Genomic DNA, 27,090 nt, shown 5'->3' on the forward strand with positions numbered 1-27,090 from the left:
CGGCTTCCTCTTTTTTTTTTATCCCCCCCCCTCCCTTCCTCTCCACCCCCCCCCCGGTCTTTCTCGCCTGCGTGGAAACGGCGGTGCTGGCCCCAGCAAGCAGCAATGTGTTAAAAAATCCTAGCCGGCCGCCTCGGGAAGGGCTCTATCCTATCAAGAGTGAATCCCGTAAGATCAACGCAGATACTATTTTGGGGGGCTAGGAAGAGGGGAAGGAGGAAGCGGAGGGGGGTGGGTGGAAGAGAGGGAAAGTAGGAGGGATAGAGAAGGGAGGAAGCGGGGCTGTTGTTATTTTGGATTCCAAGAATCGGGAGGAGGTAGAGAGAGGGAGGGAGGGAGAGAGGGAGGGGAAAAAGGCATCACCACCACCACCCCCAAAATTCCCAAAGCAAAGAAGGACAACCCCAGAAAGGACTCACTTTGCCTGATGACTCAACGCAACTAATAATCATTTGTCTCCTCTCTGGCGAATCCCTCGTGTTGCTGCTGCCGCCGCCGCCGCGGCTGCTTATGCTGGCTGGAAAAGGGAGAGATTGAAAGTGACACATCGGGCGCAGCTTGCGGCTTACCGGAGATCAGAGCACCGGCTTCTGCTGCCACTGCCGCCGCTAGTCCGATAGAGTGTCCCCCAGCCTCTCCACCCCTTGGCTCCCCCCTTCTCCCCCTCTTATTTCTGTCCCCCCCCCTTTTTGCCGAAGGGCTGAGAAACCGCCCCCGCTTCTCCCCCCCCCCGCCTCCTTCCCTTCCCGATCCCAGAAGTCTCACCTCTCTTTTCCAGTTGCCACCTCGGATGCCCTTTTAGGAAGAGCTCTTTCCTCAAAGCATCAAGCCATTTAAGGCGCAAGACGGCCAGGCATCCTAACTCGGGAACGAAAAAAAAAAGGGGGAAAAATAATAGCCTCCCCCCCCCCCAAAAAAAACTTAAGGCGTCGGTGGGGTGGTGTACTGGGGAGAAGCGAAAAAGGCAAAGAAGACAAATAACGTAGCAAGAGGAGCCAAGAAAACTTTCCATCCTGGATTCTCTACTTTTGATCCATGGACAGAGCCCAAGTCAGCCAAGTTACGGACAGAGTATAAGCAGTAAGTACTACTGGGAAGCTTAGCCGAACTTGCCGCGGTAGTCCCGAAAGATGGTGGAAGACGCCTGCTCAAAACAAAATAATTGACTTAATAGAAATGTAATAACTGACTTGAGTTGCTTCAGGTTGAAGTTTTCAATGTGATGCGTTACACTCCATTTTATTTGTTTGTGTGTAACTCTAAATCGCCTCTTATGCTGTCTCCCCCCCCACCCTACGTTGTGTAGTGAAGCTTGAAAACGCAATCTGCTTGACATAGCATTTCAGCACAAAATTCTAAATCGGCGCTAGGATTATAGGCATATAAGGGGAAATACTCGAGGAGGGAAATGCCTTTTCCCCCTTCTGAGCGAAACTATTTTTTGCTTCGCAAAACGAAAAGCAAATCAACCGACGAATCAAAGGTTAGCCTAACAACCCTATTCCTTAGCAAGTGTTTACAAAGATAGCAAATATATACTGTTTTTAAAGGCTTGTTTAATAGTTTGAAAGTGGGGCAGCATTCTTAAGTACTTTTCGCTGGTATTACATGTTTTCTGCTTATTTCTTCATACTTTATCCAGAATAAGATCAATTTATTCAATCGTATAAAACAGAGCTTATGCACCGAAGAGAAATTCCTTGTGTGTCCAATCAAACTTAGCCAATAAAGGATTCTATTCTATTCTACTGAAATGCATATTTTAGCTATTTAACTGGATGGCTATATTGGTTCATGAGTTATTGTATCTGAAATGCATTATCTCTTTTAAAGCTTAGGCTTTCTTAATAACACATTTGTTTGCCGAGACCACAGCTTTTATAAATTGCATTCTTTCTCCAAAAGAGAAACTGGAACAGGTAAAATAGTTCTGATAATAGTAAGGTTTATAAAGCCAAAGTTAAATGAACTGCCAAGTTCTCCTTGTTAGCTGATGGTACCCCAAGCAGCATAGGAAGATATTAAGAAATCAGGTGCAAAACTGTGCCGTTATTTCTGCTTGAAGCCCTCTCCTAGTTAAATGTAGGTGTAACTAATTGACACAGTGAGTCTGGATGCTTCTGAAATGGTATTTCTTGTTTGTTTCTTTCCCCCTCTTTCTCTTTTTTTAGGTCCTTGCTCATTTTATTGTGACCTGCCTGTGGGAACGTTGTCTCCAACTCAAAGTAACATGGATCGGAGAAGTGAGAGTCCCTGCCTAAGGGATAGCCCCGAGAGAGGGAGCGGCAGCCCTGATGTCAAAGGTCCTCCCCCGGTGAAGGTGGCCAGGCTTGAACAGAATGGCAGCCCTATGGGAGCCAGAGGGAGGCTCAATGGTTCTGTCACCAAATCAGTGGGAGGTAACAAACCTAGCAGAACTAATGTATGCATAACAGTCTGGCGGCTGAGTTATAATAGCACAAGGTCTCAGGGTTCAGGTTGGCGTAGCTTGAGTGTCTTGGTGTAAGATTACGGGAAGAAAGTCAATGGCAGACAGTTAATGCCCACTTTAACTGATGTCTCTCATCAGTAACCAATAGGCTCATTATGGTTAAATAAAGTGGCTTATGTAGAACGTGGCATATCTTGGGCACTTTGCCATTTTATATCTGGAGTTAACTTCTTTATGATGCAGTAGAGAGTGCCTCCCCCCCCCAATGCTTAAAGTTGTTAAACACTTTGTGTTAACAGAACACATAAAAATGTAGAATTTCTTTCATTTAAGGGTACTTGTCATTATCTTCTAAATAGTTATATATCTATATTTGGACCAATGTCAAAGTATTTAGCCCATTTGTAGTTTTTTTACTTATTCTGAAATGGCTTGCATTAAAAAAAACTATATTAAAAGGGGCTATTAATTTAGTCCCAAAAATTCTCTATTTTTGTTAACACAATTCACAATTTTCATCATATTTCATTCTATCTTAGAAGGATTTCAAAATCTTTAAAATATAGGAAAAGGTCATTTCAAAATCCATTCCTGGCTAATATCTTAGATTAATTTAATAAAAGAGTGTACAGATTTTACTAATTAAGGGTATGAGGATAAATATCATAACCCTTTACCTTGTGTCTTACTTGTCACAAAAACTCAGAGGCATTGGTGTATTATTTCTTTATCTGTTCTTAATTTAATTCAGTTGAGATTTGTGAGATGTAGTTTAGGAGTTCAGGTGGCTTTCTAAATCTGTAATTTTAATCCATTTAGAAATAATAGTTTGGTATCACTAAGTAAAATATAATGTGAAATAAATATATAAGCCAAATCATTTATTTAATTTCTTTTGAAAAACTATTTTTTTGTGTAGAATTATATATCTATTGTAACACTTATGTTATTTGGATATTATAATTACAGATACTTCATGTGTTCTATATAATTTAACATTTTAAAATAATGCCGGCTCAGTAATTAATATTTTAAAACCTTTACAATATGCAGTTACTTTAAATATTTCCTTTTTGAATGACATATTTCCTTCATCTTTCACTTCAATCGGTTTAGGTTTTGAGGTGGGCATTATAACAGGGTCATCTTTGTGTGAAGTTTCTAAAGTAGAAGGAGATAATAATGGCAAACACGTAGTTCTCGTAAATAGAAAGCATGTTGTAATGCACATGGGAGCATTTGTACTCTGCAGCAGTTTATTAAGAAATGGATGTCTTTACAAATATTGGGTTCTTTGATAAGAAAAGTACCGTATAGCACCATTGCACCCTTTTTAACAGTTCAACCATTTTGTGTGCCTTCTTAGCTTTCCCTGTTCAGTAGAGATTAGTAATTGCTAAAGGTTACTGAAAAGTTGTATCTTATCTGTCTCTCATTCTGTCTCCCTTGTCCTCCATTTTTGTTATTTATATATTCTTAGGCAATTTAAATGGTTTTTTTACTGGATAAAAAAGCATTCAATGGTTTCAGAGCTTTGATGAATGTATTGGGTTGTTTTTAGTATTCTTATCAATGTAATCTTAGAGATAAGAAAAATAAATAAGTTATTGAAAACTATGAAAGTAATAACAGCTATTGATTTGTTGCTTGGTACACCTTTTGCAACTGTTTCAAAATGAGCCATGGAGGAGTTTGTCAAGATAAGAACATTTATTTTAAGGAAATGTTTGTAAGTCTGCATTGTTGCTTTGTGTTGATCTGTTAAATACATTGCGGAATGAGAGGTTTTTAATTTTTAAAAAATATTATGCAGCGGTTTGCAAGTCTTGCCTTACTACTACAGGGCTTTGCCACAAAAAATCTCAATAAATAGTGTGACAAGAGACAGAATTTTATTCATTTTTTGTGAAGTCTCATTTCTCAGAGTTGTCTTCTAAGAACTTATCTTTTCATGCAATGCTAATTGTTTTAAATTAATAAACTATATTATAGTATTGTTCTACTTCATGCAGGGTCTTGTAATTGTAGCACCTGCTTATCAATTGAATGGAAGGCACTTAGAATAATTTCAAAAAAAAAATTCTTCGTTCTATTATACTGAATACTAAGGCAAATAAATATTGAAAAAGTTAAATTAGACCATCTTAGGAAGCGGGTGAGATAAAATTGATGTAAATTTTATTTTAGTTGCTGTAAAACTTTCTGTCTTATAAAATCTTCATGTTATTGTGCTTCAAAAGTTTACTTTGTAAAAATGATTAACAAATCTCTTCATAGAATTAAGCATAAATTACTGAAAAAGTTTGCCTTGCTTCAAATAGTGCATTTTTATAAAATAAATTTATCCTTTTAATTACAATACAACCCAATATTTGTGAAGAAATCCATTTTTAAAAATAAATTGCTACAAGTATATATGCTGCCATGTGCATTACAACATGCTTAATCTGAATTTTATAGATTTGAAGATAGTAAATTATAACAGAAAGGAAAAGCGGTTTAGAGAAAGGAGTAAATTAAGGAATCTAGCTACACTGAAGGAATATTTGGTATATAAAACAATAAAAAGATCTCTTGAGATTGTCCAAGTATAATTACTTAGTTTTAAATATAATACATAATTTAGGAAAGTTACAAGTTCTTAAAATAGTACTGCAGTTCTTTTTAAGGATCACCAGACTGTAATTATCTTATTTTTGTTGGGGAAAACAAAAAAGCCCATTGATATTTCCCATACGATTTTAAAGCACACTCTTTTCTTTATCCCTCCAATTATTATTTGTGCAGCCCTAAGATTATAACATTAATTATGTTAAGATGCATATCTCTGAACATGAACTTGTAGCATATCCTTTTTCAAATGTTTATTGTTTTTGAGTTAACACTTCTTATTCTTTACAATATTAATTTCAGTAGAACTAGTCAAGATTAGCTGCTGCTTTTCTTTCTGCCTCTCCCTTCTTCTGGTATTCTAGCACTTCCTGCAATTCCTAGATGCTCTGTTTTAACCATCTATGCAATAAAACAGAAATGCTGTGATATGTTCATGATTGGCAGGATTTATAGTAAGTCTGTGGGAGAAAAAAGCAAATATCTCTTTAAAATACATATGACGCCTGGGAGAGAGGTTAAAGCAAGCAAGAGCTCTGGGGTGTTGACAGCTTTATATCCCTGCTGGGTAACATTCACTTACTAGAATTGGCGTCTTCTCTCAGTTACTAATTTGCTCCATAAGGATTTTGAAGAAAAGAAAAGGACGATTAATGGCCAGGAAACTCAGATTTCTAAAAATGCTGAATAAAATTATATGTTTCATGACTCGTCAGTTTTTATGTACATTTATCTTTATTAGTGTTTTGGAGCCTTAATAAGACTGTGATCTTACCTCATTAATTTAGAAATGAGGTCTGTAAAAATTGCTAAGACGCCTTAAAATTAAGTCCTTTATTTTGTCCCTATGTTAAATACAGAAAAACAGTATAACACGTCAACATCAGATCTAAGAAACAGAGTGCCTAAATCTGAAGTTGACATGTTATACGATCTGTTTTCATACTTGATCCATTCAGTTCATTTCTTGAGTTATATTATAAGGCTGAAATGCACATATTATCAGGTCTTGTATATATTTTTAGACTGATTCAGAAAGTATAGGTTTTGCTTAAAGAGATATCTAGTGGGTGAATGTTTGAATGAAAAGTAGTAACAGTTCTGTAGCTTCTTAATATGTCTCAAAGTTTAGTATATCATATAGTTCACATGTTCAGTCAAATATGGTATTTTTAACAAAGATGATAAAATTATTGAAGGTCAGATCCAGTCACATTGATACTTATTAAATCAGTCCAGTGAAATCAGTGAGTTTATCATGACTAATTTAAATGCCATTATTTTTAGTAGTTGTATTCTAAGGATAATCTAAGCTGGAAGCCAGCCTATTTCTATTCAGTGTATGCATATATTTCTCAAACTGGCGTAACAGGAAAATATAAAGCTCTGTTTTTAATTTTTAAAATGGGTAGAAGTCCAATATGATATACGTTTGAAAAATATATCCCATTGAAGTAAATGCAGATTAGGTTGTGGCCTTAAACTTCAGATCAGGGCCTCAAGCTTATACAGTTTACTTAATAATGAATTCAGTGCTGCATAGTGCCAAATAGGATTTCAGTTTTTGTTTTAAGACCTAGCATGTCATTGTTAAAATCTTTATGTTACAAAGATTAACACTGTATCTAATAGAACTGGGCATGGGGAGTTGTTGTTATCTTTTATTACAGTTGCAAGGGTCATGGGGGAAAATCACAGTTAACTTTTCGCTGAAAGATTAAGATGGAATCTATAGTAATGAGGATGTTCTAATATGTTAATGGAATAGTATTGATGACAATATATTTTTCTCGCAAATAAAGTTGCTTTTGCAACTGAGTGGCAATAACACTATAGTGCTGAAGCTTTCAGTTTTTCTCCTGTTGGTATTGTTTTATATGTGTAGCGACTGCTGTATAACGTGATAGAAAAGTAATCTAGTTTTAGCCATTGTAACAGATTCTTATTATTGCTTGATTTTGAAATATATGTGGTTTACATAAACTTGAAATGATAGTGCTTTTTAAACATATCAGTTTAAAATATTGTAAAACCTGTTTATTTTAGAGTGTTAATAATCAAAATTAAAATCTTCAAAATAATTGGGGAATGATAAGCTGTTTAGTAAATTAGAAATTGAATATTTTAAGAAATCAGATTTTATAATTTAATAAAATGATCATTGAGATGTGCTTTTGGAGTCAACTATCTCAACATATTTGGTCTTCTCATATAGCTCTTGTTGGTTTCAGAATTTGGTCTTTTGGTTTCAAAATACAGTTCTATATTCTGAATGAGCATACTGTATAATCCAATAAAGAACCATGGATTGGTGTTTTACATAATTTTGGAACACATCTTCTGAAATACTTTACATAAAGTCATAACTTTGATGGATTTCAAACATCCATCAACATGAGTTGTAATGCAATTTGTTTATTTTCTTCAAAGACAAAAAAGATTCGCTTGATGAAGAAGAGAATGGCTGATGCCATTATATAAACTAATAACAAAGTCAGTGTAGTGAAGGAAAAAAACAAGGAATCCAGCCTTACCTCTAAAAGTAGATGTGAGAATGCACTCTAAATAGAATGCAGTTTTATATAGAATGTCAGTATTGTAGTTGCTTAAAAATGATGACTTCATTGGGAAAAAGTATACTTAGGACCTTATAGATACATAGTATTTAAACTTGTGATACTATTCTTTCTTTCTTTCTTTCTTTCTTTCTTTCTTTCTTTCTTTCTTTCTTTCTTTCTTTCTTTCTTTCTTTCGTTCGTTCGTTCGTTCTTTCTTTTTCACAATTGTTTCATTGGGAAATGAGCATAATTGATAGAGTTCTTTTAAACTGTGTGAAGAAGGAAAATATGTTCTAGGTGTATGTATTTGGAAGTAAGTTCCATTAAAGTAATAAGATTCGCCATACTAATTTATTTCCGTTCAGTCCCTTTTCTTGCATTTAAATACTTGGTGTAGGATGTTGCACTGATTTGTTCCCTAGTGAAGTACATGCAGTTAGACTTGTTACAGATGAAAACTTTGTCCTACAGTCTTGCAGAAAGGCACACATTTAAGACAATTGCTTTTTAAAATGATGGCTATGAGAGTTTATTTGCTGAAAACCTGTTATGTAGATAGTATATGCATTGGTCTATAACATGTATGTCTAATGTAATATTTAAGGAGTAAATATGGATATATTAGTAACAGTATAAGACATGTTTCAGTAGTGCAAATTCCTTGAGCTGAAATGGAAATAATATCAGCTGGAAGTTAAGAGGAGGGAAAATAGTCTTGCATTAGTTGTATTATTTAGTCAATCTTGTTAATTTATGTGAAGAAGTTCAGAGACAGGGAAGTGTTGTTTTAAAAGCAAAATCAAGGCTGGTTGGATAACTTTAGGCCTGTCACTCTCTGTCAGTTCAACTCACTTGATAGGGTGGTTGTTGTTGTGGCGAAAATAGAAGGAGGAAGGAGTATTAGTATGTTTGCCGCCTTGAGTTATTTATATAAATAATAAAGGTGGGATAAAAATAATAAATAAATAAATAAATATTCTGTTAATAATGAATTAATTTATTATTTCCAAAGCTAAAAATAAAAATGGAATTTTTTGAAAACAAAAAATTTCCTGATTGTAGTATAATAAATAACCAAGGTTAATAAATATGCAATATAATTAATAAATAAGCAAGGGTATAATAATCAACATATGAGTAAATTATTATTTAATAATGAATAATGAATAGTTATAATTAGCAATGCGTTTTTAAAAAGACATTGCTACAGTTTGGAATACCTGTAAATTAAGACTTGGAAAATTTTACTCTTATATGTTAGTAGGTAGTTCATCCAATGTTGTTCAACACCACTTAATTACATGTAAATTAACATTAGCTGACTTAAAGTTGATACAGTTATTTGCTGGGAGAAAGGCTGGTAATTGTTTTGTAGTTCTTCTATATATTAAACCTCAACATCTTCTGCTATTAAAACTAAGTGCGCTGTTTGAAAATCATTATTAGGTTTCTGGTCTGACTCTTGTATATATGTTTGAGTGAAAGAAGAATCGAAAGCATTATCTTTCTGGAGAATATTGACTTTGAACCATAGTGTCTGTTTCAAAATGTAACTTTTTTTCCTTCTGAGATAATGATGAATCAATCTTATTTTAATTGGTTCCTACTGTATAAACTCCACAGAAACAGATGCACTTTCATACGAAGACATTCTATAAGTGAAACTCTGTTTTAAGACCCAAAGCCACAACTGACAAACATTTGAGAAGCTGATGATTTCAGAGAAATATATTTAATTATCTTTGCCACGCTGAATTTTCCCACCATACTTAAGTAAGGCATTCATCATAGAGTGTGTGTGTGTATATTATATATATATATATATAATATACACACACACATTCTAATACACACACACACACAAACATACACACACATACATATACGCGCACATACACACACATTTCAGTTATTTAAAACACATAAAAATAGATCACTGATGTGCATGTACTGTCCTCCCAAAAGATTATTATTAATGATGTTTTTATTAAGAACAGAGGTGTTTCTTCTTCACTGTATTAATAATACACATGTATTTTTCAAACAATATAATTATTTGAAGTTAGGGAGAAACAATATATTATTTGAAAGTAACTCTAATTAGATTGGAAAGAACATTTTGCAATCAATTCTGCTCCTTTTTCTATATTAAATGCATATAAAAAGTTATGCATATTTTTGGTATGTTATAATTTCTAATACTTAAAATAAATTAATAAATATACATATACAAATACTTTGCAAACTTGATTTCTGCAAGTCTAAGTTATTTAGATAAGTATTTGTCATTATTATCTAATGATATGTATATATTTCCTGCAACAACAGAAAATGTAGCATTAGGGTATTTGATAGTGTATTCCAGCATTTTGCAATGCTTATCATATGAAAAATCTATATGTGACTGATAAGCATGAGCTCCAGTATGAATCCTGAAAAATGTAAAGTGGGAATGTATTTAGTATAATTTAAAGAAACTAGGTCGGCTTACATTTATGGGATTTAAATATTTGATATTGTACTTAATACTTTGGTTTTTGACAAATTTGTATCTGTTTTATGTGATTATTGTGAAAATAACACAACCATGTTTCACTATAAATAAATTTTATTCTATTTCTTTGTACTTTGTAAATTATTTTCCAAATACATTCTATTCTGGAATCTTTTTTTAAAATTTAAGTTCTTTAACTGCTCATCAACAGAAGAACAAATAGTAGAAATTTAACAAACACTGTCTCACCATAATGTAAAGACTTCAGTGAAAATCTGTACACTGTAAAAACAAAGATTTCAACATATAAGTTATTTCACCAGCGATGTATTATGAAATGACTACATCCCTTTGATAATTAGCCTGTAAATCACGAGAATGCTTTATGCTTTCTTTGTATATGTATTTTTAAAATTATTTTTGATAAAAGTAGAATACAGATAGTTTTGATTAATCCAGTCGTATAGGAAACATTGAATATACCATGAAACAAATGAATGTAGCCATGTTGAATGATGTAGAAGTCACTGAAAAAAATGCAGTAAACATAGAAATACAGTACTGCTTGTGATCAGGAAGGATTCCTTTTATGCCTCAGTAAAAATGAGACTTTTTTAGCGCTAAAGGATTAAAGCATGTTGTATTGTTAGAAATTAAAACTCTTGAATAGAAGTTTATTTGCTAACAACAGGACCATGTTTAGTGTAAGACTTTTGTTCATGCCATAGGAATTTGCCGAGTTCTTGTTCTTCCTTTGCCACAACATCAAATTTACTAGACTGTCTATGGAGTAGAGTGTGCAAAGGGAAGATATAAAGTGACTTACAAATAGTTTCCAATCATTTAGTGAACAGAAATGACTACAGTTCCATGGCTTGCTTTTTTATGTGATTTGTACGTGACACAGTTTGACCTTTCATTAGAACATGTTGTAATATATCCATACTGATTTCTAATGGTGATAAGACTATAATCTCCATCTGATAATTTTTGTATCTGAGCACAGGACAAATTAATTTAAAGGTTAAACATATAGAATTTTAAAATAACAACCAAGTGCCTTTTATCTTAGTATTGCCAGTATTTCTACCAATGGTGCTTGTCAAGCTTGCTAGATCACCTGCATTTTTAAAAATGAAATAACTATCAGCTACAGCCAAGTGTTTTGAAAGTATACTCACCTGCCCTGTAAAGATCCAAACTAAACAGAGACAATAGGCTTTTATCTTGTTGGAAGGAATGGCAGATAGCTGTTTGATAAGTAACTATTTTGAAACAGAAGATGTCCTCAGTGTTACCATTTTATGAATGGCCAACTCCTATAGCCATTTTGAGGGAGCATCCAGAACATAGTTTCAAAAATTGGTTAGCTCCTTAAAATGCTTGGGGACTCATGTCTTAATTTATGATTCTTTCTTTTGCATTCATTGTTCATGGAAAGTAGAATGTCAGCCACTTTGTCATACTTAAAGTAGTATAACATTTTCCGGCATTTCCCCCAACTTTTTATTTGCTACTTACACTTATTCCTTTTGGAATTATTGTTTTATATTTTTTGATCTCCTATTTTTGTATTCATCCATATGAAACTATATCCATGTACAGTTTAAACTGCTTGCAGGGACAACATATAGCTGGAAGTGCAAATTGACCAATCTGTGCAAACTAATAATGGAATATAACTCATGCAATTTTGTGTTACTATGAAAAGAAATGTGATTCCAAATAAAATTGTTTAGGATTATAGCCAAAGCCCGAACCTTTGAAGTCTGTGAGTGAATCAATGGAAATACATTGTGTTAAGCCAAAATGAGATATTTTAATTCTAAAAAAGATTCTCGTGCAAATTTTTTATACCATGGCATTTTCTTTTCATTTTAACTAAACAGATTCATTGATAAATAAAGCTTATTTTCAGTCATTTCATTATTAGCTATTTATTATATGAAGCAAAGCTGGGCTTGAGATTTATATATAAAGGGTATGTAGTTTAGGTAGCAATCATATGCATATTTAGCTCTGAATAAATGTTCTGGAATTTAATATTACAATTTAGAAGACAGTGAGAATTTTATTATTAGTTGACTACTATGACACAACAAAATAACATCCTAGGTGTAGGCCTAGTATGTACTAGACTAAATATAGATTTAGGTCCTAAAATTCATTCACTGCCTAGATGCTGGATTTGACAATAGCTCCTAGGTAGAAATTTAGTCAGTATAAATATTTTGGATTAGGTTTTTGTATTTAGATTTTTTAAAAAAAATAATTGCTGGTTTTATACTCTGTAAATAACCTACCGGTATGTAATATGTTCATGTTATGTCACAACTTAATATGCTTATTTCTAAGATTCAACATTTTATATGGTATTTGCTAAAGGAATAAATTTTTCATTTCTGGGTTATGCATTATTATGCAGTAAAAAGTCCCTTTCATAATGCATTTTCCCAATTTATAAATAACTTTTTTTACTGTAATCCTTGCATATGAGCTGAGTACCATGATAGATGTCTCCTTGTAGTAAAATTGTAGTAAAAGAAAAAATGCCTTGTATTTTGAGGCTGTCGATAGTTTATGTTGTTTTGGACCAACTTCCCAAGCAGTGATAGAAAACAGATTACAATAACAATTATACAGTCAGAAGATGCAATATCCATTTCTGATTTAATTGAGTGAAAGAATAATAAAAACATCACTAAGAAAAATGAGATGGATCTGTCACATTACCAATTTTTAGACCTTGAGAAAATGCAGAGAAACTGAAGTAGGTTTACTTTACCTCATCTTGTTAACTAAATTTTTATTTATAGTAGAAAATATATTACTTGCATTCACAGATGTGGACAAGGTTTTAGGAATTGCTGTTTTTCAGATGTTAAAGTAGAATGAAATATTCAGGTTTGTGCTGAACTGAGACGCTTTCTATTGTCTGTATAGTTTTGGTTTTTTCTTTGTTCTTTGCAATTGGAGCATTCACAGCCATTTTATAAAAATGGATACAAAATTACATTATGTTCCTAAACTGTATTTCTGGTTTGATTCTCAACTTTTCTTTCATGACTGAAATATTCACATGAATGAAATAGATGTCCATACCTCAACTTTTCTCTCTGTAGATTCCTAAAGCCCCTGAAAATTTGGCTGTGCTATGTAAGGAACTCTTAGGAGTAATCAGAAATTTTATGTGCATATGTAGAGGGAAGTTAGGAAATGTGCCCTCAGCTACATGAACAGAGGAATAACAAGATTCTAAACTAATACACTAAATAGATCTTTTCCAGCTATTTGGATTAATTTTTGCAGCCACATTGTATAATTTACCTCCCCCTACTGAAAAGTTTATGTCTGAAAACAATTATTTGAGTTAGACCGTCAAAATGTTTCCAATAATATGCCGTTGCTACTGCTGAATCAGAGCTCAATCTGTCTGGAAGAGATTTCAGTTGAAAGAAAAGCATACAGAATGGAAGTAAAAGTTGATAGTATATGCATTAATAAAATCAATAAAGTAATAAAGTCAATAATAAATATTGATGCAATAATGTTACATATACATACATACATTGCAATAATAATGTCCCTTCCAAACTTTGGTCATACAGTACTGAACACTTTTTTGAGAATGAACTGATATAATATGTACGTTTTCTAAAAAGCCTTTTCTATTCTTTATAAAAGTCCATTGTAATACAAGGCTATAATGGCATCTCTCCAATGAATGACTTTAGAATCTACTCACATGGGGTCAGTGAATAGAAATAGTACCTTTCAAAGTTGTAATGAACATGAAAGCTAGAGAGATGTAAAGGAATAACCACATGTACAAGAAGTGGAATACCTGTTTATGAACAAAGACCTGTCATCTTAGTTTTCAACATTGATGAACCACATAGTCCCCAGAAATACCCCGAGAGAATAGCATGTTATTTAATATTGATATGTTTTTTTGTCTCAGATACACATGATAAACATCACAGGAAGTAAATGTACTTATATGGAAGAAATATCTATAGGTACAGAGTCAGTGGCATGTTAGTTAAATCTGATGTGACATGGAATATCTGCAGAATGGGTTAAATTTAATGATATATGAAGAGTTGCTGCTGTGGTAATGACAGTTAACTTTTTCTTTCTTCATTCTGCACTCATTGTGCCCTTTAGTCTTCTGAAGAGTATTCACTAACCATGGAGAAGAAGGCTGAGGAGGCTAGAGAGTACATCAGCCAAAAGATTGTTGAATACAAGTTAATAGCGTAATAGACTTCTTGCTAAGAAGACATGTAAAAGCTTATGGTTTACTTAGTTAAAAATAATTTTCAGAGTATAACTTCTTTTATAATCTATAATCTTTTGAAGTCAGGTCATATAAGGAGAATAATAAATATAAATTACTGAACAAAGGTGTTCTATGCAACTAGCCTAGTTATATTATGTAATTATTGGTGTACTAGATTGATGGTTCAGATCTTAAGGCAAAAAAAGTGCATAGTAATCAAAGTTGCAGTTAATTTGAAATTTGTAGAACTACTTTAGGTTTTTTTTAAAATGAAAATTAACAAGCAACATGTTTACAAATACTAAGGGAGATTAAGTACCTTGGGTACCTTTTTATGCTGAAACATTTTAACTTTTCTTTTTTTTTAAAAAAAGGCAGAGGATTTCATGCTTCCTAGGCAAGCACATAGAAATCTGATTATTTGAGCTGCTACATTTTGAAAAGATAAAGTACTTTTTCATGTGCAATTATTGTATATGTTTACTATGTATTCTTAGACATAATCAATATATAATGTATACCAAACTCTGAAAATGATTGTGCTTGATGGTTGCTGAAGAACTGAAAGAAGTTTCTCTTCAAGCCAGGGCTTCATTTCTAAGTACCAGGATTGCTTATTTTTTTTCCTTCCTTCCTCAAATATAATCTAGCTGAATTCTCTGGAGACAATCATTGGTTTAGAACAATAATGTGAGAAAAGAACAGATAGTAAAGTTACAGCTCAAGCTAGAATGATTGAGATAGCAAGGAAAAGTGGTTAATATATGGGACATACTAATACAAAGATCCCCAATCCCTATGCAGTGGCCTGCTACCGCGCCATGGCCTGTTGGAAATCGGGCTGCTGAAGCAATGGGCGAGTGTTTGAAGCTTCCTTTGCGCATGCATGGGGTTTAGGTTGCATGTGTGAAACTATTCCCCTCCTGCCGAAACTGCCGAAATCGCCACCACAGCCAGACTGGTGGTTGGGGACCCCAATATTAATAGGGCTAGCACTAGACTACAGGTACTGCAGTCCTTGACTTACCGCCTCAATTGAACCTGAAATTTAGGTTGTAAGTTGTTGCAGTCATAAACTGAGTTACCATGTGACTCAGTGAATAAGTCACGCAGACTTGATTTTGAATTATTAGTATGACATTGTAAGTAACTCACTGAAGTTGTTAAATGAATCACGTGGGCACAAGTCCAAATCCAGCTTATGTAATGGGCATTTTTCTTGCTGGAAAACAGCAAGAAAACATTGTAAAACATCACCTCAGGATGCTGAAACCAGTTCTAAATGTGAGCCAGTTGCCAAATGCCCCCAATACAATTGTGAGTGCGAAGTGGGAAAAACCACAGTCATAACTTTGAGGATGATTAACTTTTTTTAGTCTGTCATAACTTTGAACAGTTGTTAAATAGCCTGTTGTAAGTTGAGGACTATCTTTAATGGCATATATCAATGCATTGCATTTCTTAGTTTGGAAGTAGTGGCACTAAATCAGAATTAGGAAAGGAACGGGAACAAATCTTAGGTGTTTAGACAGAATTAAGTTACTAATTACTAAACTTTTGTTTGGCTTTATATCTATGGCATGTTCCTCCCCCTCTCCCTCTGGCTCCAGTGGCATTTCTTGATCATGACTTGTGTTTTCATCAGATGCTACTTTTGGATTCTATAAAAAAAAGCAGAAAAGTGGATCATTTGGTTAAATATAGTGAATTATTCAAGTATTTATAAGAATTGTAATGAACTGTATGGTTCAAATTAATTATAAATCAAGATCTCTTGAGATCCTTTGCCTTTTTTCCTTTCTTCTCCCTCCCTCCCCATAAACAAACAGCAGATTGTTAGATAGGAATAGATTATTCTTGCAATAAGTATGCATTGATTGTTTGCAAAAGTTTTCTTGAAGTCTGATGGTAGGGCACCTATGGCTGAAAAGCTGTAGCTGTTTACCCGGGCTGAAACATTAAAAGTTTGTTTCAACTCAAATTAAACAAAAACACTTCCTTATGGCGATATAAGACATTCATTTTTATATGTGCTATTATTTAAAGCAGCTTTAGTGGCTAATGGAGATCAATTAACTGATACAAATAATAATGGGCCACCAGAAGGCTGATGACAGCCAAGTAAATAAAGCTATCTTTATTTACATCTCTCTATCCATCACTAACAATGAAATAAAAATGGCAGTGAATAATCTAGGCTGCCAGGTGTAAGCTGCTTTCGGTGGGAACCTGAGAGTTGCATGAACGAACCCCAATGTCGTAAAGTCAGCAATGTTGTACAGTGGAGATTTTCCTTTTTTTCTTTGCTGTTCAAAACCCTGTTAGGGCTTATGGTACAATTTTCATGGATTTCCTGATGTAAAATAGCACTTTTCTGTAATCACAGTTGGATGGGGCTCTAGGGATTACAAAAATAATTTCAAGGACTAAATGCAGCCCCAGGGTTGCAAAAGGTTTGCTCTTTATTTAAAATGTATGTCAGGAGTCTTTAATAAGAATTTGAATTTGGGTATTTATACTAAGAGGCAAGAAGCTTTTATCTTGATAACAATGTCATAGGGTAATTAAGATGTACATTGCTATGTCATTCTTTCTATTTATAATGACTATTGCTAATATTTGCCAGAAATACAAATTACATAATAACAAATTAATTTTAAAATTCTAATCCTGAGCATTAAGGAGATTTAATAACCAATCATTTCATATAAATATTATAGAAAAATATATGAATACTAATATTTGTAATAAATGTACTATGTAGGTAGTGTTCTTTAAATTTAGCAGATTCTTCAGGTTCTGTAAAGTAATTTTAAACAAACACATGACAAGTTTTTCCCAGGATTTCCCTTATGTTCTCAAATGTGGCAGCCAGTCTGCTGTCACGTGACAGCAATGCCATTCGGTACATGAAGCAGCCCCCCCCCTCCCCACTTCATTAATCCAGAACTTGCCCTCTGCTTTTTTAGCTCTTACTGCTTTATTGCACAGCCACATACAACAATGTCACACAAATGTGTTCCCATCAGCTATTGCTGGTGCCTGAATTGCTTCTGCCCAGAGCAGCTGCATTTAGGTCCCTGTGCAGAATGAAATGGAGGTGTTTTCTTCTATGTATGACTCAGAACTTCTGAAACTGAGGTGGTAGCCTAGGTCACCAGTAGAAGCTGGGCAGGTCATAAACTGCTTCCTTGATAAGGTGTGGTAAAAATGTGTCGGGAGAGGAGAGAAAATGCCATTTTAAATGGGGAAAACTATGACTTCGTGCTCCCTCAGCAATGGACAGTGTCATGAAAATATGTGATTGAAAAAAGGTTCATGCTTAAAGGATGCGTACTTTTCTGGAACGATCTCCCCGTGGAGATCCGGACCCTCACTACCCTCCCGGCCTTCCGCAAAGCCGTTAAGTCCTGGCTGCTCCAACAGGCCGGGGGGCTTTCGAAATATCCAGCCCCTCGGAAATTGTGACTGTTGTATATTTTAATATGTTGTCTTGTGTATTATCCCCTTCCCTTGTTTTATTGTAAGCCGCCCGGAGTCCTTCGGGAGTGGGTGGCATACAAGCTCAATAAATGAAAATGAAATACTTGTGAAGGTGCAGGTGGCCCTTGTTATTTGCAGTGTCTGGGTTCTAACATAAAGACACTGATAATGGCTTTAGCCATCTGGCTCTCGGCAGAATGGTTGGCAAACAAATAAAATAAATAAATAAATAAACAAACAAATAATAAATAAATAAATAAATAAATAAATAAATAAATAAATAAATAAATAAATAATGAACCGACCAAGAGTTTGACAGTATACGTAAGAGACTCCTTCACTGGGAAAATAGCTATGCAGAGTGGAAAGACCATCACAAGTCATTTGGGTGACTGTCACAAGTTGGGTGACTCTCTCATCACTATGCAAGCAAGTTGCTCCAAAGCAGAGGACCCAGAAGCTGAAAGGAAGCCACATAGAATCTCACTATCAGGCTGACTCAGTCAGATCCACAGTGACCAAGTGGATCCTTCAAAATGTACTTTCTGCATGAGTGAAAGTACCTTGCTCATGTGTAAAGTAACAAGAGGGGATGGGATGGTTAAAGATGCTGAACTCGTCAGCTGGAAAGTTAATAGCCTGAGTTCGAGGCCTGAACATCACGACAGGGCAAGCTCCCATTTCTTGCCCCAACTTCTGCCCACCTAGCAGTTCAAAAGCATGCAAGTATGAGTAGATAAATAGGTTCAACTTTGATAGGAAGGTAACAGTGTTCCATATGGCTCAGTGTATAGTCATGCTGGTTACATGACCACAGAAATTTCTTTGGACAATGCTGGGCCCCTTGGCTAAGAAACAGTGATGAGCACTGCCCCCTAGAATTGGATAGAATTAGACAGGGGAGAACTTTACCTTTACTTAAAGTAACAAGAAAGGAAGAAAACTCAAAAGAAAAGGAAGGGAGGGAAAAGAGCAAGCAGAAAGAGTAGGTGAAAACCAGAGTCTGGTCTCATACAAGTCTAATAAATTATTATTAATTATCAATTGGAACATATAGAATAATGGATGAGAATATCACAAATGATGAACACTATTGGAAAGAGAAAGAGAGGGGGAGGGAAGGAGGGAGGGTGGGAGGGAGGGAGAGAGAGAGAGAGGGAGAGAGAGAGAGGAATTAACACTGGTATATACATATATTCTTACATGCAATTTCCCTTGAGTACAGTTGATAGCAATTAGTGGGATTTACTTTTGAGTATATAATGAGTGGCATTGCCCATGTATTCAATTCAGATTTTATTTCATCCTGAAGCCATAACTTTCCACCAGGCACAGTTGGGCATGAAAAGCTTACTATGGATGGAGATCCATTTATCGAAAATTCCGTAGCTCATACTTTCTCCCTTCATCCTCACCTCTCCCCTATGTGGATTCTAACAAATAACAAGACAGCATTTATGCTTCAAAATGGTTGTTTCACAGATTTGTATTTGGAAAAAGTATTACCCACCTCAATTATTCCAGAGCCTGTCTTCTTCCTTCTTGATATATACATGAATGCAGCACCCTAAATGGCAAATAGAATCTGGACTGATCACAAGCTCAAAATACCTGTATTTAATGCTTTCATAAATATGCTGGTATATTAGTCAGCAACAGCTGGCTAAATTAAAAAGTTATATTAACATAGCTTTTATATTTTCTCTATAAAAAGGAATAATACATTCTATTAGATATCAATGTCATTGTTACTATTAAAATATTTTGGTTAAGAGAGAGACAACTACTTTCAGGAAACTAAACCTAGTGTACAATTACTGTTGGTATTCCTTCTGTTCCATGTTCCCTGAATTTACTTCCAATGTATATAATGTTGTGTTACATAATTCAAAATTGTTTCATGCAAACTGAACATTTTAACTTGTTTAGTGTCTCTTGTGACAGAAAATAAAAGGTTTTTGTTTTTGAAAGATAAGAAATAATCTGTTTAGATAGTAGTTTTTCCTACTTAGGATTAATGGCCAAAATAATTTTATAAAAGTGCCTATTTAAAACACAATTGTTAAAAATAGGCGGCATTACGATACATTGTAATTGTTAGATATTTTGGTCAAGGAATGGCTATAATTAATGGAAAGCAGAATTTTATTTTGAAAATGAATGGTAGTATAGTAAAGGGATCACTATATTTGGAACATGTGAAATGTTGTATATTTATTTATAGTAGACTTTAAAGTCTATTAATGGGTCAGCTTTAAATAAGTGGAAAGAAAGCATGAAGTAAATTACCTAGTGAATGCTGTACATGTGTGTGTGTAGGTGTGTGTGTTGTATGGTGTACTGTATGTGTATATATATTTGCATACATACATACCAGGGATGGGTTGCTGCCAGCGTTATTGCCAGTTTGTTGTGCGTACCTGATGCACGCTTTGTGCGCATGCACAGTTGTCCGTAAATCGGTCTGGGCATGTGTAGAACATTAAAAAATGCCAAAAAAATCATGCCGCGATGACTGGGGATCTGGTTCAGAGGTGGGGCCAGCCTGGGTCACTGCCGGTTCTGCGACCCAGGCCAACATTCCACTACCAGTTGGCCGAACCAGGTCGAACCAGTAGCAACCCACCTCTCCCTCTCCCCCCCTCTCTCTTTCTCCCCCCCCTCTCTCTCACACATACACACACATATGGAAGCGCAAGGGCTCAGCAGTTAAATATACCCCAATGGGGTGAACTGCTGTTATCTGCCCCTGCTCCCACCCACCTACTAGTTTGAAAGCATGGAAAAGCAAGTAGATAAATAGGTACCATTTTGGTGGGAAGGTAACAGCGTTCCATTTGCCTCAGCATAAAGTCATGCTGGTCACATGACTACGGAAAGGGTCTTCAGACAACACTGGCTCCTCAGCTGAAAAAATGGAGATGAGCACCAGTCACTACAGTATACTACTAGACAGGGAAACAGTTACTTTTACCTCAGAGGTGGGTTCCTACCAGTTCGCACCTATTCGGTAGAACCAGTTCGTCAAATCTACCGAACTGGTTAGAAGAGGTTCCACCAGTGGACCCGGAAAGCAGGCCACACCTACAGAAGAGCTTCCAAATTTTTTTGAAACCCACCACTGGTCCTTGGATATGATTATTCTACACTATCATGCTCCTATTTATAAAACTCAGAGCCTCTGTGAAAGGTAAGGATGACTACTGCGTTTGTGGTGCAATCAGAACATTGCGTGTGTTGAAGTTGCTTTAACGCAAACCAAAGATGCCTTTTAAAAAACAAGTTGACATCATATTCTTATGCATGCCAGTGCTGTGGGTGAGGTAATTTAAGGTGGTTCTGACAAGTGTTATTGGCATCTTCATATCCGGTCACACGGGCGGCAAGCCACTCCCACAAAGGAGGCCACACCCACATAGTAGGTTCGAACAATTTTTGAAACCCACCACTGTTTTATCTTTATATGTATGTACATATATTTTATGTATATATGGATGTGTATGTGTGTGTCAAATAATGATTGCAATGAATACTCTAAAAAGCCAGTATTGGTGTACAAAAATTGGTTAAAAGAACCAACTTATTCCTAGTTTACAGATGGGAAATACTGAAGTCAAGAGATAAACAATTAGAATAACATAGTCGGTTGGGTGTTTTTTTAAGTTTCAATTTTATTTGCTCTTTATAGGATGTGCAGGAATCTAAAATTTGTGTATATATGGCAGAATATGCAAAGAACTACCAATAGATTTTAAATTGTCTTCTGCTTACTCCCAGGATATGTGAACATACCTAATAAACCAGAAAGGTTTGTTGTTCCTAGTGAAGGGTGTACTTCCGCTATTCATTCAATGACACTTATATTAAGCATAATTCTAAAACTTAGAAACAAATAATTTTCCAAATTGCAGCTGAGATATTTGTTGGGTATTACAGAGACTCTGACTCCAGCCTCCTAAAACATATTTATAAAATATTTATTTATTGAGTTTAGCTAGCCATCTTGTGACTTTAGGCAGTTCACAATCCCAAAACATTAAACAAGAACTAATAAAATAGCATTACAATAAAGTCCCTAAAAATTACAATGAACCGGTCTAGCCTCAGTATCTGGGGAAAAGGCTATAATAGTTCACAGTTTTCCCATAGGCCAACAGGTGCTACATCAGAGAAGACATGCTTCCTGGATCCCACTAGATGGCACTGTTTCAGAAACAAGACCTGGAGCATGTCTACCCTACCAGATTTGGTGGAATGCGCAGAAATAATTAGGGACGAGGGTCCCCTCAAACAACCTCTAAAATGCAATTTCTTTATGTACTGTATATGAAAATTTTGTTTCGTTCACTGTCAATGCTTTGTAATTTGATGGACATTTAACAAAGACTATTTTTTAGCAATTCATTCTTTGAGTTCTTATAAGACCATGCTAGTGTCATCAGCAATAGCATCTAATTACTTTGTCTTCTGTTGGCCTGCTTTGATTGCTTTTAATTTGTATGAATCAGTTTCCCCCCCCCCCCCCTGTTGATTTGTGTCCAGAATATTGAACCTTTATTATGACTGCTTTATTAAGCACTCTGGTTTAACTTCATCTAATATTCAATGATTTATTATTGTAGTCCAAGGTATTTTCAATCAACCCTGGAATTCCAAGGGATTGATATTTCTTCATTGGTCCTTCCTGATAGTCCAGTTTTAAGATATACATTTACAATTGGGAATATCTTGACTTCACACACAATACATTTTCTTAAAATGACCACTCTTTATTTCTATTTTTTATTTTTTCTCCCTGTTCTTAGTACTTCAATGTTGCCCAGAGTCATTGGCAAGTGCTTGGTCTTAGAAATTTAATTTAAAAATAAATAAATAAATGTTGGCTGACATCTCTGCTCTTTAATATTTTGTCCAGCTCTGTCATAATCCTTCTCCTAAGTAGGAAATACCAAGTAGGAAATTTCATAGTTATAGTCACCTTTCCTGTAAGTTTTTGAGCCTGGGAGGATAAAATGTGTTTCTACTTCAGCTGTTTTTCCATCTGTTTATATTAGTTGGCATGACTTATTGATTTCATTGTAGGATTTTTCTTAATAATAAGCAGGCCATGTTTTATCTTTTCCCCCCCTTTAAGCAAGATTCCTTAAATCTTCCACTCCCAGACATCAGGGTGTCTGTGGATATTGATGCTTCTCCCAGCAATTTTAATTCCATCCTATTTATTCTAGATTAGCATTTCTTAATAAATATTATGTAGATAAATAATTTATAAATTAGGTGGCAGTGTGTAAGTTTGGCATACTTTCCCAATTTGAACCAATAAGTTACCCTATATACTATTCTTTTCAAACTGTTGCTTTCTGATTATTATGCAAATCATTCAATAGGCAGATAAAGTAGTGTGATGTTCTCTTGTTTTTAAGGCTATCCAGAGTTTGTGATGGTCTTTAAATAAAGTTAACATAAGCAATAGTGCAGATATAAGTATCTGTTTGGAAGTCCCTTGCCTCCTCTAATAGTGCTTGGATATTAACAATAGATCTTCTTTCTTCTGAATTCAGATTTTACATGTGGCAGTTCTTACTGACTCTTATGTATTTTTGAAATCTGAATGACAAAACATGAACATTATCTTACTGAGATAAGTGCAGTTTAGTAGTTTGAACATTCCTTAGCACTTCCCTCTTTGGTATTGGAATATAAATTGATCTTTTTAAATTCCTTGGCCGTTGCTGCATCTCATATCTGCTTTCAACCTGCACTTAGCAATGTGATTGCATAATCTTGCTAGCTTTTAAACAGTTCTAATATTTTCTGCTGGTTTTCTCCTGCAGTTTAATTGGTAGCAATACTTTCACAGCAAAATTATCTTTACTTTATAGAATGTGATCAAATTTTTGTCTGGATCTTTGATTTTGGGATTGTAGTAGGCTAGCCTCTGAGGGTGGAGTCAAACAATCAGTATGGAGTTGCTACGCTCTCACAAAAGACCTAAGTCATGAATTCCATTGACTTTTATCTAGTGCCAATTTGCCTTGAATATTAGTAGATCAGATTCTTGTGTCTAGGTAGCATGTAATAAACTTGAAGTGCTTTGAATTAAACTTCTGTTTGTGGATACTTGTGCCTGACAAGGTTCTTTTTATACAATTCTTCCATAAACATCCTCTCTCTCTTCTGAATATCTTCTTTCTGCAGTAGATTGTTGTCTACCTTGACTTTCATCTTTCCCACCTCTGCATAAAGGTTTTCCTTGATTTCTGTAATTTCCTTAAATAACTCCTATTCTTCCCTTTCAACTGTTAATCTTGTTTGCATTGTTTATTTTAACTCTTTTGACTCTTCTTGCTCTTTTCTGGAATTTAGCTCTTCATCGGGAAAAATTTGCTGTGTCTCGGTTACCTTTTGTTATCTGCCTCCAACGTGTCAGCAGGCAGCCATTTCACCGTCTTTGTTTTTTTGTATTTCGTGATATCTTGTTTGTTTTGTTTTTAAACGATGTCATGAATTTCCGTAAAAGAGTTAGGCACTGTATTTTAAAAACTATGTATTTCTTCCTTTTAGCTTAAGCTGTACATTTTCAAGGGGTTTGCGATCAGAGCTGTAATCAGCACCAGATCTTTGGCGGTGGGGTAGTGGTGGCGGTGGGACTGAAAAAGTGTTCCATCCATTTCTTGCATAGTTTAATTTTGCTTAGTTCCTCAGATAATGTCTGTGTATAGAATAGTCTTTTAGTTGTTGGGAGAAAGTATTTGCTATAAACATTTAATTTTCTTGGCAGCAGAAGACTGTCTCATTTTGTACATCAAGGCCAAATTTTCCTATTTGCTTTCCTATCTACTTCTAGGAATGCTATTTACTTCTAACTTCAGCATACCAATTTTGGTATAATTAATATGTCATGGGGGAGCAGGATATGTCAGCAAGGTCTTGAAAATAACCCTGGCATAATTAGCGTCTACTTCCTATGCATCTAGGCTTAAAGCATATCGTAGTAATATTTATTGGCCTGGTTTGTGTTTGAGTTGAGATCACTGTGTTATTTTTAGATTGTGTTCAACTATAAATTCTATAACCTTTTGCTAATAATGATTATTACTTGTATGATTTTATTAGAAGATTATTGAATACCTTGCATAGTAGAAAATCTAATGCTCCCTTGGTATGAAGTGGCCCATTTTAGTCCATGTCGGTGCTCCTGACATGACTGTAGCCCATGTCAGTTCACTGATTTCCAAAATGTCAATAATCACTCTTGACATTTCTGTCTTGATAATATCAAAGATACCGTCAATCACAGTTCTGATATTCCATATATCCAATAGCTAGCATAACTTGCGGCAGTGAATTTTTTCTTCTGTACACATCATTAGCTGGATACCCTTTTTATGTGAGTGCAGTTATATCATAAATATCAGTGTTGCTTGTATTTGCCCCCTGTATTTTCCCAGTAGCTCATTAGCAGTGATGTGCGGTGAGGCAGCAATTTACTTGTAGACTTCAACTCCCAGAATTTCACAGCCAGGCATGCTCAGTTCCGATTTAAAGCGACAGCATTTGTTTTTCTCCTTTGCTAAATAAGTTTCCTTCTTTCTTTTTCTTTTTCTTCTCCCTTCCCCTCCTTCCTCCCTCTCTCCCTCCCTCCCCCCTCTCTCAAACACACACACACACACACACACACACACACAGTTGCACCAGGATTCAGAAAATTTAGGTTTTCTTCCTCAGCCCATGTTAGCAATACTAGCAGCATTTTGGCTGGCAGGTGTAAGTAGAAGTGGAAATTCATTCTACTGAAAACATTGTTTTTGCTTATGATTGGATAATTAAAATCTCAGAAGACCCAAAGGCATAATATTAGAGTGTTACATAGTGCATAAACTAAAGAACTGTCTCAATACGCTCCCTCCCCCCCTCTCTCAAACACACACACACACACACACACACACACACACACACACACACAAAGTTGCACCAGGAGGATGAAATTTGAATTCCTCCCCCTCCCTCTGACCCACACATACCTTTTCCAGCTGTTGCAGAGAGGATTTCAACTCTGCTCTTGCCTGCCATCATGAAAAGAAAAAAAAATGTAAAAGGAAAAAGGCAAGAGCTGAGGTCAGGCTGAGCTAGTTGCTGCCAGAGTCACCGTGGATGACTCTGCTTAGTGCTTAACTGTTTAAAAAAGCCTCTAAAAAGCGCCCTCTACAGGAGGAGGCAAGAGAATGACGTGCCTCATCTACATCAGGAATTTTTTTGCTTTTAACCCTTGCTTAACTCTGCTTGAGTGATCATAAAACGCCAGACTAGATGAGGCACGTCGTTCTCCTGCCGCCTAAGCACTAAGCAGAGTCATCCATGGTGACTCTGGCAGCAACTAGCTCAGCCTGACCTCAGCTCTTGCCTTTTTTCTTTTACATTTTTTTTTCTTTTCATGATGACAGTGGTGAGGCTCTGCCTCCCCTGACTCCCCCGACTGCACGTCCCTGCTCATTATATACTTCTTAAATTGGAATTTGTATATGTCACTTTCTAATGTCATGTTAACATAATCCTAGAAATGTATGTTCATTTGTTTTTTTTTCTACAATTAATCATACTTAGTCTGAACCCATATATTTTCTATCATAATAATCATTCTGCATATGATACCAAGGGATGATTTTGTTAAAATAATTGCCATGTGAGAAAGACAGGTTTAATTCTTTTTTCCCAACCTTACGTTCCTGTGGAAATCTGCTTTCCACTATGGCAATTAAACTTAAAAAGAAATCTAGTCTTGGCATAATGGAAGTTCTCCTTGCGCCAATATTTAATCAAGTGAAAATTTTCTAGAAAATGATGTTCTTAGGGTGGTCATGGGGAAAGCTGCAGTCTTCTATTCCAAACCATTTCTTCATAGCACTAATAAAACTTAGAAAAATAGCGTCCAATCTCCTGTGAATGTATCTTGTAGATCTGTTGAATGGCTGATGTAGAGGAATGAACAGCCACAAAATGTCTATATCCTTGAAGGCAAATAGGTAAATCACTTTTTTGAATGCTAATAACAAGATGTTGTGCTCTGAGATTCAGAATAAAGAACATCTGCTCCAGTGGTGGGTTCCAGATCCCATTCCAACTGGTACGGTTGGAATGGGCTTGGTGGTGTCCACAGATGCGTGCAGCGCATGCTTATATCTTAGCTCTTCTGCGAGCCTCTGCGATGCTCCAGCTGCACAGTGGGGCATCG

The 27,090-nt window shown here is 35.2% G+C and overlaps 1 protein-coding gene across 2 annotated transcripts in view; it reads left to right on the forward strand.

Moving 5' to 3' along the window:
- The first annotated feature begins 251 nt into the window (after positions 1-251).
- SATB2 (SATB homeobox 2) overlaps positions 252-27,090 on the forward strand; it is a 139,861-nt gene continuing 113,022 nt past the window's right edge. Inside the window, exons 1-2 of one of the 2 annotated variants that reach the window (XM_087707416.1) lie at positions 252-1,080; positions 2,172-2,399. In XM_087707416.1, the coding sequence (XP_087563542.1) occupies positions 2,231-2,399 (169 nt within the window). In that variant the 5' untranslated portion in view covers positions 252-1,080; positions 2,172-2,230. The remainder of the gene's footprint in view (positions 1,081-2,171; positions 2,400-27,090) is intronic. The other variant, XM_087707424.1, reaches the window with a different exon arrangement.

Source organism: Thamnophis sirtalis, unplaced genomic scaffold (genome assembly GCF_051295495.1).
Source record: "Thamnophis sirtalis isolate CommonGarterSnake01/CBP01778 unplaced genomic scaffold, rThaSir2_p1.2 scaffold_1, whole genome shotgun sequence".
Lineage (NCBI taxonomy): Eukaryota > Metazoa > Chordata > Lepidosauria > Squamata > Natricidae > Thamnophis > Thamnophis sirtalis.